Source organism: Talpa occidentalis, unplaced genomic scaffold, assembly GCF_014898055.3.
Source record: "Talpa occidentalis isolate TD23 unplaced genomic scaffold, MPIMG_talOcc4v2.1 talOcc4.16, whole genome shotgun sequence".
Classification (NCBI taxonomy): Eukaryota; Metazoa; Chordata; class Mammalia; order Eulipotyphla; family Talpidae; genus Talpa; species Talpa occidentalis.
In genome coordinates, this window is record NW_023601653.1 from 84756530 (window position 1) to 84769808 (window position 13279).

Below are 13279 nucleotides of genomic sequence, written 5' to 3' on the forward strand. Positions count from 1 at the left end.
GGTGGCAGGAGAGGTCTGCACGCCATGTGGGACCCTCCTCCGGTGGCCGGGGAGCAGCCGGGGATCGAACCGGTGCGGCAGAGGCCGCAGGCAGCTTCGCAACCCAGCGCTCAACCGCTGCGCCACCGGGGAGGCCCTCTCCATTCATTATTTCTGAGAAAAATAAAAAAAAAATTGAGAGATGATGTCAGAAATCTTTATTCTGCTTTTTTAACTGTAGTTGTAAGATGCTGTAACTTAGATATGGGCAGCACTTTGGTTATCTACTTTGTATTGCAAGACACTTTTATCTAAAATTTCAGATATATACTTTTCTCTGATGGGAAAGTAACTTATAGGTCAAAAAGCCATAGATTACATAAAATATTGATATTGCACATATTTTAAAAGAAATTCCTTAAGAATTTGAAATGCTTTGACTTTCAATTTAGTATTTTGAGGGTACCTCAAGTGTAAAGGGATCATGCCTTTTTTTTTTTGTAAAGCACAAATATATTTGAGGCACTCCATAAGTCGGATCATTAAATATTATTCCGTGGAGATAAAAATAACATAAAACAGGAAAAGATGAATGATATGAGGCAAAAGCATATTTGTGGCTGGAAAAATCATAACATAAAATTTAAGTACTTTCAACACATTTGAAGTAGTTAAAATCTATGATATAATGACACACATTTTATCAAATTGTAAATTTCTATTAAAATATTTTCATTTTCTTATTTAATTCAAGTCTAGATACAGATATATTGGACATTAAAAATTCACTGCCCTATTAAAATCAGTATATATTCTACATAATGTATGATGAAATGAAATAATATATACATTTCTTTTAGTAATAAGTTTCCATGTCTGACTTATTTTCCCAACTGTAATGCTCATGATTATTTGTTAAAGCCAGAGGACCAGGAATGATACAGGAATCAAATGTCATTTCAGTGAATTGAAATCATCACTTAAATAGAAGTCAGTAACAACTTGACCAGCAAGGCAATCTTAGTGATGTGATGGCTGTATTCTGAACAAATGAGCAGACTGTAGAAACTCAGGACTGTCGGGGGCTTTTCTTTCAATGCTTGCCCATTTTCCAGTCTCTGTGTCACGACACTTTGTATGGAGAAACAGTTTTTATCTGATTAACACATTTACACTGACATTTTGTTCAATAATAATTTAAAATACCTTAAGTGTCCTTCAAAGCTTATGAAATACTGTATAAGATGTAAAACAGGGCTGTCTTTAAACAAATGCATATACACTATAAAACATAATTGAGTTCAGATGATGCATTATTTTATTGTTCATATTTCGTTTTTTTTAGGCCATCTGTGTAGGTCCAGAAAACATGCAGATAATGTATCCAGCTATATTTGACCAGTTACTGGCATTTGTAGAATTTTCCTGTAAACCTCCACAATATGGACAGTTGGAAACAAAGCACATTGCAAATGCAAAATATAATCAGGTAATTTACTATAAATTGTATTTAAAATTTCAAGACTTATAAATACAGTAAATCCCACTTATGGTGGGCTTTACCTCAGTAATGTTTCACTCACAAATATGCTTTCATACTAAAATGTTAACACTTAAAGCTGAAAAGAAATACTATTTGGAAAGCCTTTTCTGTGTTTCTTATTTTTTATGATTTTTCTTTCTCAGTGGTTTTCCAGATAGTTTGGCCTTTTGTGTTAATCTGTAGTGCATCTTTCATCAGTCTCTTTCTTGACTGCCCCAACCCACTACAAAATGGCCTTTAAATCCCTAAATGTAATCTTATCTAAAATAAATACCTGCGATGTTAAAATGAAGAAATCTACATGTACTAAACAAGTTATCTACTACTGGTGTGAAATTTAGTTGGATTTTCTAGAAAAGAATTGTGTAGCCGTAGTTGGCAAATTTTAATTTGTTTGGCTTAGGGTAAAAATAAATTTCTGAGTGCATGCACATGCTGATTTTGTTCACTCAACATTAAAATTATAATTTTACATGGTCCAAGAAGTAGTTTTAATGTGTATTAACTTTTCTCATTCTATTTGTCTTGCAACACAATGGAATCACAATAGATCCAACTATTTGCACCGGTGAGTTAAATTTCCTAAAATTGTCCTAACCTATTGGAAACAAAGTACATATTTCTCAGTTCTTGATAGAATTCTCTATGTGCTTTATCCGATAGCTTTAATTTTTGCCTGGCTGAAAAGTATTCTTTCATGAAGTACAATCACTTTGAAAACTTTGCATGTAATGTAATATGATAAGACCAAGGCCTGGACTTTAAGGCAACCTTTCTCTTTAAAAACAATATAATTTTATTCTCATTTATTTTTAACTCCATGTGAAAATATTACTTTCTAGGCGGAATGGGTAGCCCTGAATTACGTACCATTTGCTGAAAGATCTTTAGAAGTAGTTGTGGATTTATACCAAAAAACAGCCTGTCACAAAGCAGTGGTGAATGAGAAGGTACTCCAGAATATTATTAAGGTATCTTTTAATTTCTACAATTTTGTCTGTTAATGACATTGTTATTGAAATTACTCCTTAGGTAATTTCATATTATCATTATATTGAGATAAATGGAAAAATATAGTTTATATTGTGATTATCACTTTCTCCAATATATGGATGGTGTTTAAGAAGTCATTTTTCTAAGGTATGAGAAGTTTGTTTTTTTTTTTTAAGATTTATTTATTTATTTATTTATGCATATAACAACTGAGGTATAGGCCAGAGGTGTAGAGGGTGAGAGGACTCACCAGAGACAGAGTGGGGAGCAGAACAGACAGATCTACTGAAATCCACAGGTGAGGAGAGCGGCAGGGAGACAGGAAAGGTCTGCTGTGCCATGTGGGTAGCTCCCTGGCCAGGGATTGAACTCAGGCCTTGGCGGGTGATAGTGCTGAGACTTAACCTCTGTGCCACCAAGGAGGCCCATGAGAAGATTTTTTAATGACAAATATTTTACAGTAAGTACGCTTTGGAATTTTTACGGTTCTTAAGTTTTGCCACAGAAAAGGATGAAGAACTCATTCCTTACAATAGTACTTCTCAGAGTCTGTTGAAGGACAGCATTTAGTAAGAATTCACAGTCCACTCAGAGTGTCTTTTGTTTAAGCCACAGTGCACTGACAGTCATTTTTAAAAATTCGTTTGTGGACTGTGTTCTATTTCTCCAAAGTCTATTTCTTGTGTGTTTCATTTATAATTGTTATTGATGTTGTTTCTTTAGTAGCAAAAGTCAATCTGAAAAATACCAGATGGTCTCACTCATAGCAGGAATTTAGAAAACCTAAATAAGGGATCAGGAAAAAGACTAATTAATACAAAGTAAAAATCAAAATCAACAAGCAACTATAAACCAGAGACACACTACTGGGGTAGAGGGGTGGTGGGGAGGGGAGAGGAAGGACTAGGATCAAAATAAGGGGAGGGGGGTGCAGTTGTTTGGGGAATATAGCCAAAATGAAAATGCATACATTGTGCAAAAATGAAAAATGATGTAAGAATTATATAAGATAAAAAATTAATTTAAAAAAAGTCAATCTGCCTTGTTGGCCACTCTTGGGGATTTTGTTTATTTTTTTCAACTTTTTTTATTGAGAAATGATGGACTAGCTTCCTACATACAACATGATGATTTAGTATTTGTACACATTGCAGAGAGATCACAGTTTAGTTAACATCTGTCACTGTACCTACTTGCAAATTTTTTCATTGTGGTGAGAACTTTTAAGACCTACTCTCACTAATATTAACACTAATGGCCACCGTGCTACGTTTTATATTCCCACGACTTACTTATATATCTAGAAATTTTGCCTTTCCTCCCCCTCACCCCCACCTCGGTAACCAGTAGTCTGTTCTCTATATCTGGGAGCTTGGTTTGGGGGTTTGGATTTTGTTTCTGTAGATTCTGTGGGTTTTTTCCTACTCTTGTTCCTGACTTTTTAGGTGACATCCCTCCCTATCATTTATAATATGAAACAGTCCAAAAAGATTGCAGTTTATTCAGGGTTATTGTTTATAAAATGGAAAGTTTTTTTTTAAAGATTTATTTATTTATGCATACAAGAACCGGGGTACAGGCCAGAGGTGTGGGGATGAGAGGATTCACCCCCCACAGAGTGGGGAGCAGAACAGGCAGACTGAAATATACTGCTGAGGGGAGCAGCAGGGAGACAGGAGAGGTCTGCTGCGCCATGTGGATAGTTCCCTGCCAGCCGGGAATCAAACTCATGCTGCAGAGGTTGCAGACAGCTTCATAGGTTGCTTCTTAAATGGTTGCGCCACCAGTGAGGCCTGGAAACAATTTTAATCTGTATCTTTCTAGACATCAGGATTTAAGAGCCATGTTTGAGAATTGGTCTCTCTATAAAATAATAATTGTTTTTATATGAAAATGCATATGCTGTTTTCTTCTGTGTTGTGATTAATTAAAATTGTGTTTATATGTTTTAATATTTACCCTAAACTTTCTTTATTTTCAAAGACCCTTAGGGTTCCTCTCAGTTTGAAGTATTCTTGCCCTTCTGAAAGCACATGGAAACTAGCAGTATCTTCTCTCCTCAAAGTCCTGTCCATCGGCCTACCCGTTGCCCGGCAGCATGCTTCCTCTGGAAAATTTGACAGTATGTGGCCAGAACTAGCGAACACTTTTGAAGACTTTCTCTTTACTAAAAGGTCAGCTTATTCATTTTTACAATTAAGACATTCTTTTAAGAAATTTACATTATACCTGTAGTTGCTGAAGAAACAGTATTGACCTTTAGTCATCCACAGGGTTAATTGATTATTAAAATTACTATATTATATATAAAGCACAGCTGGATTAGGCCTTTATTCACTAGATATGCATCTGTGCAGTGGAGATTAATGCTGTTTACAGTGCTTTTGATTGTAAGACAGGAATCTAGGTTACCATAGGAATACATCATTGGTACCAACGGTTATAGTATAATTTCATTACTGTCATTCCCTGACCGAGGCGCTACTTACGTTGAAGATTTGAATATATTGAAACACATACTCTGTTTAAGAGGCTAGCATAGTGGGTAAGAACATGACTCAGAAGTCAGAGTATCTGGATTTAAATCCCAACTGTACTGCTGTGTAACTCTGGTATTTTAGACTCATTTTCCTCATCTGCTCAATAGTGTAAGTGATAATGATACCTAAAACTCACAGGGTTGTTGTGAAGAGTAAATCACTTAAATGAAAGAATTGTCCCTGACGTGTAAGTGCTTATAAAATGTTTGCTGCTGTTATTATTGTACACATTATAATTATTTCCTTCCCTTAAGAGAAAGTGACATCCCTTGAAAGTCATATTCTAAACCAAAATTTTGTTTTACTTTACTTTTTTTCTCTTTTTAGTCGAATGTGTTGATTGAGGGAACATTGGTTTACGTCACTCTACATGTTTATTCTTTATTATGTTTATTGAGGTAACAGTGGCTTACAACCTGTATGTTTTAGGAGTACAAATTCATCTCTCTTCAAATGTATGTTTTCACATCATGCCAATCTCCAGAGCACCAGTAGCCCTTCGCCAAAGTTCACTAGACACCATGCACTCTTCACCCCGCCCCTGCCTCCCGCGCTCTTACCTTCAGTTCTGCAGTCAGAATCCAGGATGTCTTTGGTTTTGCTTTTTCTGTTCCTTTGCTTTGTTTCTTTATATGCCATGTGAGAGACACCAGCTGGTACTTACCTTTATCCTTCTGACTGACTTCACTTGGCATTGCCCCCATTTCCACCCATGTTGTTGCAAATGACAAGATTTCACTGTTGTTTACTTAGCTGAGAACTATTTCATTGTGTATATGCCATATCTTCTTTATCCAGTAATATAAATAGGTAATTTCTGTTAATCATCAGAGTTGGTGTTTTTTTTTTAAGATTTATTTTTATTTATTTATGCATACAAGAACTGGGTATAGGCCAGAGATGCGCGGTGAAAAGATTCACTAGAGACAGAGTGGGGAACAGAACAGACAGATCTACCAAAATCCACTGCTGAGGGGAGCAACGGGGAGACAGGAGAGGTCTGCTGTGCCGTGTGGGTAGCTCCCTGGCCGGGGATCAAACTCGTGCTGCAGTGGCTGGCGATAGCTTGATAGTGTTGTCTTTAACCGCTACGCCACCAGGGAGGCCTTTTAAAGCTCAGAGTTTTTTAAAGCTCAACCAGTACTTTTTCAAAAGCTTCAAGTGTCTAGTAAGGATACAAGCTGTAAATTAACCATTAATTTGGTTTCTGAGATCAGAATACTCAACCTGTGCACAATTGAATAATTTTCTGATTTTATTTATCAATTGAGATTAGAAAGAATGAACTTTTCAACTTTTAGCTTGTATGCTATTCTCTGTATTTGTCATAAGATACTTTAAAACTCCATTATCACTTATTTTAAAATAAGTGCTGATGCTCAACCTGGGTAAATAAATATGTATGTTACTATATTATTCACATATATTTGTCATTTGATTACTGCTTATCTGTTTTCTATTTGTGTTTCCAGTTGTATTTGAAATTGTCTTTTACCTTTAAAAATCTTTTTTTTTTTTTTTTAGCATACCTCCAGATAATCTCTCTATTCAAGAATTTCAAAGAAATGAAAGTATCGATGTTGAGGTAAGGAGGCTGCTCACAGTATTTTCCCTTGATCATTTGTGAAACCAAATGGTAGAAATCTTGAAACTATGAAATTGCTAAAAGAATAAAGAAATAGGTTAAGATTGCCTAAAAACATGAAAACTCTCACAAAGGTTCATTTTTAAAGCACTGACACTTTCAGAATGACCAGTCCTTAAATGTGTTAGCCTTGTGCTGTTTGCACGTTGTCTAGATACTTGTGTCCACTTAATTTTTAAAAAGCAGTTGGTTCAGTAAAGTAAGCCTCTCAGTGAGCAGGTATTGGAGAGCTCACTGTACAAGACAAAGCAGATATTTGCGATTTAAACTAATCAGTAAGTGGCTTAGAATTTTTGTTGTTTTTAATCATCTGTAGGCTCAGCTTCTAAAATTCTGAAATACATAATTTTGACTATAAATGGAGTTTAGAAAAGTAATCATTTGGTTGGGGAGAGGCATATTTGTTTTTTCTTGTAAGTGGGATAGGGGAACTTCTAAGTAAATCATATCAAATGAATTAAAGTACGCATAAAAAGTAAAGGCATCATTATATAGAAAGAGAATATTACTTTTTGTCCCATTGCTATATTAAAACTTGCAGGTTTTTCCTTTTTCATTCAAAGGTCAAAATAACACATTTATGTCACAAATAAGCTACTTAATAAAAATGAATTTAACTTTCATTTCTCTGTAGCTCATTGTTTATGGTTTTTAGAAAGTGATTTAAATCTTGTTCTTAACCCTGTTTTGGATATTTCATTCCAACTTGAGTAAATTTCATAGACTCTTTGTTTTTTTCCTATAGCACTATTTGCATTTTTCATGTTGAAGATTAACATTACTAAAATTGTTGCAAAGAAACCCGTTTATAGTATTGACTATGACAGATAATGGAATACAATGTTTATTTCTATTAAAGAAGATTCTTTAACTGATTTTCTTTTAAAATAAAATTGAAATTTTACTGTAGAAATTATCATTTGATTCAGTCTCTTTCAAGAAAATAAGTTCATTTGCATTTGCCTCCTTTGTTTTAGGTCGTTCAGCTTATCAGCACTGAGATACTCCCTTATGCCAATTTTATTCCTAAGGAATTTGTTGGTCAGATAATGACTATGCTCAATAAGGGCTCAATACATTCTCAGTCATCTTCATTTACAGGTATGGTACTCAGTGATTTTTTTCTTTTAATGTTAGTGAGTGTTGAAGTGCTTTTGAAGTTGGCTGTGGAAATGTTTACTCCTGTGATTATTGTAGCTGTAAAGTGGAGAATGGTAAGGTCACTTACAAGAATGTGGTACAGAACAGTAAGCTTTATGAAGGGGAAGTATGGCAAATATTCTGTGAATTATGTGTGATGAATCAAATCATAAATCATAGATGTGGAATTTACTTAAATTATTGCAGGCTGACACAAATGATCACTTTAGTGAAGTCGTGGATTATTGGGTCATAGTAAGTGTGACACTTAGTAATCAGTTAACTTCTCTGAGTCTCAGTTTGTCATCTGTAGAATGAAAATATTAATCCTAACACCTCGGGACTATGAATTTCAGAGTTAGTTCACAAAAAAGATAGTAAGATGACTTAACATTTGTTAAGGAAATGACGTTTAATTTATACCTACTGTGTGCAGGGTTTTAGACTAGGATGTTCTCTTATTGGTCACATTTCTGTGAGGATAGACTCTGTCATATCACAGTAGTGGAAATGGATTTAGAAAGGTTGAAAAAAAAGACACACTCTTAAGACTGGAGACCAAAGTTTACCCTTGAAAAGAACTACGTGCATACCTTATTGAGAGATGGTGTGTATGCTTTTTGCTATTGCTTCTCTGTTTCTGAAACTGTGCTCAAGTTTTAAATGTAACTGTAGCATGATAATGTGACTTTTCTGTAAAATGATTAAAAAATTGTGTATTTGTGCCATATGTTTCCTTAATCACCAAAATTTACCAGAGCCATAACTTCTAAGCTATGCTGAATACTTTCTGGTATTTATTTTCACAGTTTGACCACTAGATGTCTCTCATGCTGCTTAGGTCACAAACTTTTTTTCCTAGTCCTATTTTTAATGCTGATCTGGTAAATTGCAGATTTAGCAAACACGAAAATCTCACAGCAAATATTTAAAATCCATTTAATGTAGACAATTTTTTATTACTAAGAGTATGTAAAATTTTTCTAGGTTAACTATAAAATACACATTAAGAACAGTATTTATAATTAGATGTAAATATTTTAAGCTAAATCAGACTTCTGAATTACAAGCATGCTTTTTCTAGACGTTTTGTTTATATCCCTTGTCACTTATTTAAATGAAAGTACATAGATATTTTTTCAATGACTTTGTCATAGGACACAAACAGCTTCTCAGCTTTAAGTCAGAGTTTTTCTTAAACAGAAGCTTCCTTCCTAAACAAGACCAGCCTAGAAACACAGAGGGTCCAGTGGTCGGTTTTGGTCCCCTGCTCTTAAGTGCGATCTGGCAGCTAAAGCTTGCAAACATCTGCGGACTCCTCCGACACAAAAGAGAAAAACACATGAAGAGGGGATAAAAGAAACAGGGAAAGCAAATAAAATATAGTGTCATACAAGAAGAGTTTTAAACACTAAAATTAGGATGCTCAACAGAAACAAGAAAAAATGCTGTTAAAAAGGAGAACAAGAAAAAGCTCATTAAAACTAAAAATGAAGGAGGGGAGAGAAACATTAGGGAAATAAGCCCAAAAGTAAAGACAAAAAAGGGGAAACTTTGAGAAGAAAGAAAGAAAATGACTCTAAGAGGGCTAGCATCTGATAATAAATAGCTCTTCTAGAAAGAAAGAATGGAGAAAAGCTAATAGGAAATTATTGAATAAACAAAACAGAATAAATAAATCTCCAGATTAAAAATGGTCACTCTGGGCCTCCTTGGTGGCTTGAGCAGTTAAGTCTCAGCACTATGAAGCTCTCGCCAGCCACTGCAACATGAGTTTGATCCCCAGCCAGGGAACTACCCACATGGCGCAGCAGACCTCTCCTGTCTCCCCGCTGCTCCCCTCAGCAGTGTATTTCGGTAGATCTGCCTGTTCTGCTCCCCACTCTGTCTCTGGTGAATCCTCTCACCCCACTGCACCTGTGGCCTGCACCCCAGTTCTTGTATCCATAAATAAATACAAATAAATCTTAAAAAAAAAGGTAACTCAACCCAGAGTAGTAAAAGAAAAAAAGAACCACAAAAAGGCAATTCATCATGAAAATCAAATTAATTGGAATAAAGAGAAGATACTAAAAGATTTCAAAAAGAAGAGAATTCAACAAAAAGTTGAAGTTAAAATTCTCAGTAGCGACGTAGGATGCTAAAAGACATTGAAACATTGGTTTCAGAATTACAAATGGAAAGGATTTTTAGCATGGAGTTCCATACCTGGGGACACTGCTGGCTAGATAAGAGTGTAGAATGGTAATTCTCAGATGTCAGCCCTCAGTACAATCACCTAGAGGCCAGACCTTCCTGGGCTGTACTTCCAGAGTTTCTGATTCAGTGGGCCTGGGGTGGGCATGAGGATGTTCATTGTTCACAGACCATCCAGTGGTGGCACTGCTGCGGGGACCATACTTGGAGCACTGCAGTAATACCATGGTGTTTTCACAAATACAAGTTCCTAAGAGCATTACTTCCCAGTTGCTTCTTAGCTACTATAGAATATGCTCCATGAAAACAAAGGAATAAACCAAGGAAAGGGAAGCCATGAGATCTAGGAAGTGGAGTGTAAAACAAGAGAGAGTGAAACTAATTCCCAGGGTGATAGCAAACGCTAATTCCAGGTTATGGCTGGACAGCATGTCTAGAGAGCGCCTAGTCCAGCTGGGACAGAAGTCAAGCTCCAGGAAAGATGTTGCAGAGAGGAAAAAAGAAATAGTTATTACAAGTTTGACCATGTGGAAAACTGTTGGAGGTATGTTACAGTGCTGTGGAAGGGATGAAAGACAAAGACAAGAAAATGTTGAGTGGACTGAGCAGTCTTGCCTGGTTTTTGATCTTGCAAGGGGGAAATGTGTTCATCATTTCACTGTATGCGCACACATACTGTGCTCTTGGCTCTACGGTTTTCATAGATGCCCTTCAACAACTGAAGAATTTTCTTTTATGCCTAGGTTGTTAAGAGTAGTAATCATGAAGGTGTATCAACTTAACTTTGTATTAATCATCAAAAATTGTTAATTTTACAGAAGCAGAGATTGATATTCGTTTGCGAGAGGAATTTTCTAAAATGTGTTTTGAAACATTGCTCCAGTTTTCCTTCAGTAATAAAGTCACGACACCTCAGGAAGGCTACATCTCACGGATGGCACTCTCAGTGCTTTTGAAGAGGTCTCAAGACGTACTACATCGCTACATAGAGGATGAGAGATTAAGCGGCAAATGCCCTCTGCCAAGGTATATATTTCATTTTATTAAAGGAAAATATCCGATGATATAGATACTACTAATAAAAAAGAACTCTGAAAGCCAAATGTTGCATAAGTGATCTGGACTTAACCTGAAGTTGTTTATAGTTTTATTACCTCAAACATTGTAAATATTCATAACTCTTGCTGCAGATATATTAATGTGTTTTATTATCAGCACTTTTTCACTCACATCATAGAAGTTAAATAATACATAGTGTATGAACCAAATTACCTTTTTGAATTTGGGGAAAAAAATGACTTCTTCCTCCAAGGGTTTCTAGATGAATACTTGACCTCTGTGAGCACATAACTGGATATCACAGGAGAGAAAATAATAGTTAAGTCAGAACTTCCTAGTTTGCTTTGCAGTCATTTCTAAGTTATCAAAATCAGGAAGGAGGAAAATCATTGTGGGTTCCATCTCGTAAGATGGTGTTGGAGCGGTAACTCCCTAACCCCCAATTTTTGTGCACATTCATATTTACTTGTAATAAATTTCTGTACTTGGAAGTGACCTGACAAAAAGCTCTAGACATTTTCAAAGCCATTGATAGGTAATGACAAATTGCCTATCGGAGATATCTGTTAATTTATGTTCTCCCAGGAGTATATGACTTTTCCTCAGTTTTTTAGCATTGGAAATTATTTGTCAGTTAATCATATATCTGTTTTAAATTTGATGAATAAAAAGTAGAATTCCATAGCACTTTACTTTCTTTCTTAATGACAATTAGCCATTTGTATTTCTTTTTTTAGACTGCATTTTGAATTTCTAGAGCAAAAATTTTTCCTCCCCATATTCAAATCTATATACAGAAACATTCCAAAGACAGGTGTTAGTCAATTCATTATGGTCATGATTGAAAATTGACTCATTACCTGAAAATGCTAAGTGCTCAGTATCTCTAGAGTATATTTGCTGTGCTTAGAATTTTTTTTATTATAGTACATTTGATTTCAGAAAGCAAGTTTTTTGCATTTTCTTAGGTTCAAAGTATCTACTACTTTTAAGTTGAATTTTATTTATAGTTTTCCCATGAAATATTATGTTGGTGATCCTATGTTTGATGTAGTATCATTACATTATTGTGAAAAAAGTCATATCACAACACAATATAAAGTGCTTTCGTGCTTACAAAAGCAGGCTTGAAATAGTATCTTGTCTTGGTGTTAGAAAAATGTTATCTGTAGAATAACACTGATTCACACCAGAAATAGGCGGGGGAGAACTGTAGAGCAGAGCAGCTTTGTTTCTGTAGGGGGAACGAAGCCAAGCTACTCTTCTCGATCCTTTATGCCAAGTTTGTTGTTCTTTCCTAATGTTTCCATGTAGTGCCACCTTAGGATTGATTTTGAGCATGTTTCTTACTTGGTGTTAAATAAGCCATATTGCAATTTTAAGTACACTTTTAGCAGCATGATAAAATAAGTGCTAAGAGGTAATAATCATCTTTATTTCCATTTTAGCTTTCCCTTTTAGAATAATTTAAAAGGAAAAAGAAGATTGTAAATAAGTTTTAAAGCATATTTATGAAATGTTCTAATTTTATGTGGTTATATGTAATATCTTAACAATAAATTTAGATTTGCATAAGTAGATTGCCCTCCCCCTCCATTTTTAATTGATAATTTATGGTAAGAATAACTATACATCTTATTTCCACACTGAAGTAGCTGTTCATAAAATGATTTTTCTTTTATAAGAATTTAAAACTGATATTAACTTTGCATTTTACTGTATTCAGTAGTTTTCCAAAGTACATCTGTTCATCTAAACCTAGTAAAAAACACATATGGTATATCTTAAATGATGGAAATAATTGTCCATTTCTTTTTTAGGCAACAAGTAACAGAAATAATATTTGTTTTAAAAGCAGTCAGTACTCTCATTGATTCACTTAAGAAAACTCAGCCTGAAAATGGTAAGTGCTTAGAAACTCACTTATTCTAAACTGACAGCATTTATGTTCTATTTGTGATGTTCTTTTTATTTATTAGTAAGTTAGCTGAATTTTGGGACCGTAACAGCTATTAGACTTTCCTTTCTTCATCCCTTATAACAGCAAAGCATTACGTTCATTAAAATGTGAATTAAGTAAAATTGATATGTATGTTTTATCTTCTTCCTGTTAAAGAATAGTCTAACTGGCTTTTTTTAAACTAAATTATTCTGATTCAGGGTGCTGCGTGAGCAATTCATATT

General features: G+C 34.8%; 1 protein-coding gene across 3 annotated transcripts in view; it reads left to right on the forward strand.

The window, feature by feature from the left end:
- Positions 1-13279, forward strand: part of MON2 (MON2 homolog, regulator of endosome-to-Golgi trafficking) — a 62502-nt gene that overhangs the window by 44570 nt on the left and 4653 nt on the right. For 2 of the 3 annotated variants that reach the window (XM_037515102.1, XM_054696743.1), the window contains 8 exons: positions 1325-1468; positions 2073-2090; positions 2365-2493; positions 4499-4689; positions 6580-6640; positions 7678-7801; positions 10855-11062; positions 12916-12998. In XM_037515102.1, coding sequence (XP_037370999.1) covers positions 1325-1468; positions 2073-2090; positions 2365-2493; positions 4499-4689; positions 6580-6640; positions 7678-7801; positions 10855-11062; positions 12916-12998 — 958 coding nt within the window. The remainder of the gene's footprint in view (positions 1-1324; positions 1469-2072; positions 2091-2364; positions 2494-4498; positions 4690-6579; positions 6641-7677; positions 7802-10854; positions 11063-12915; positions 12999-13279) is intronic. The other variant, XM_037515103.2, reaches the window with a different exon arrangement.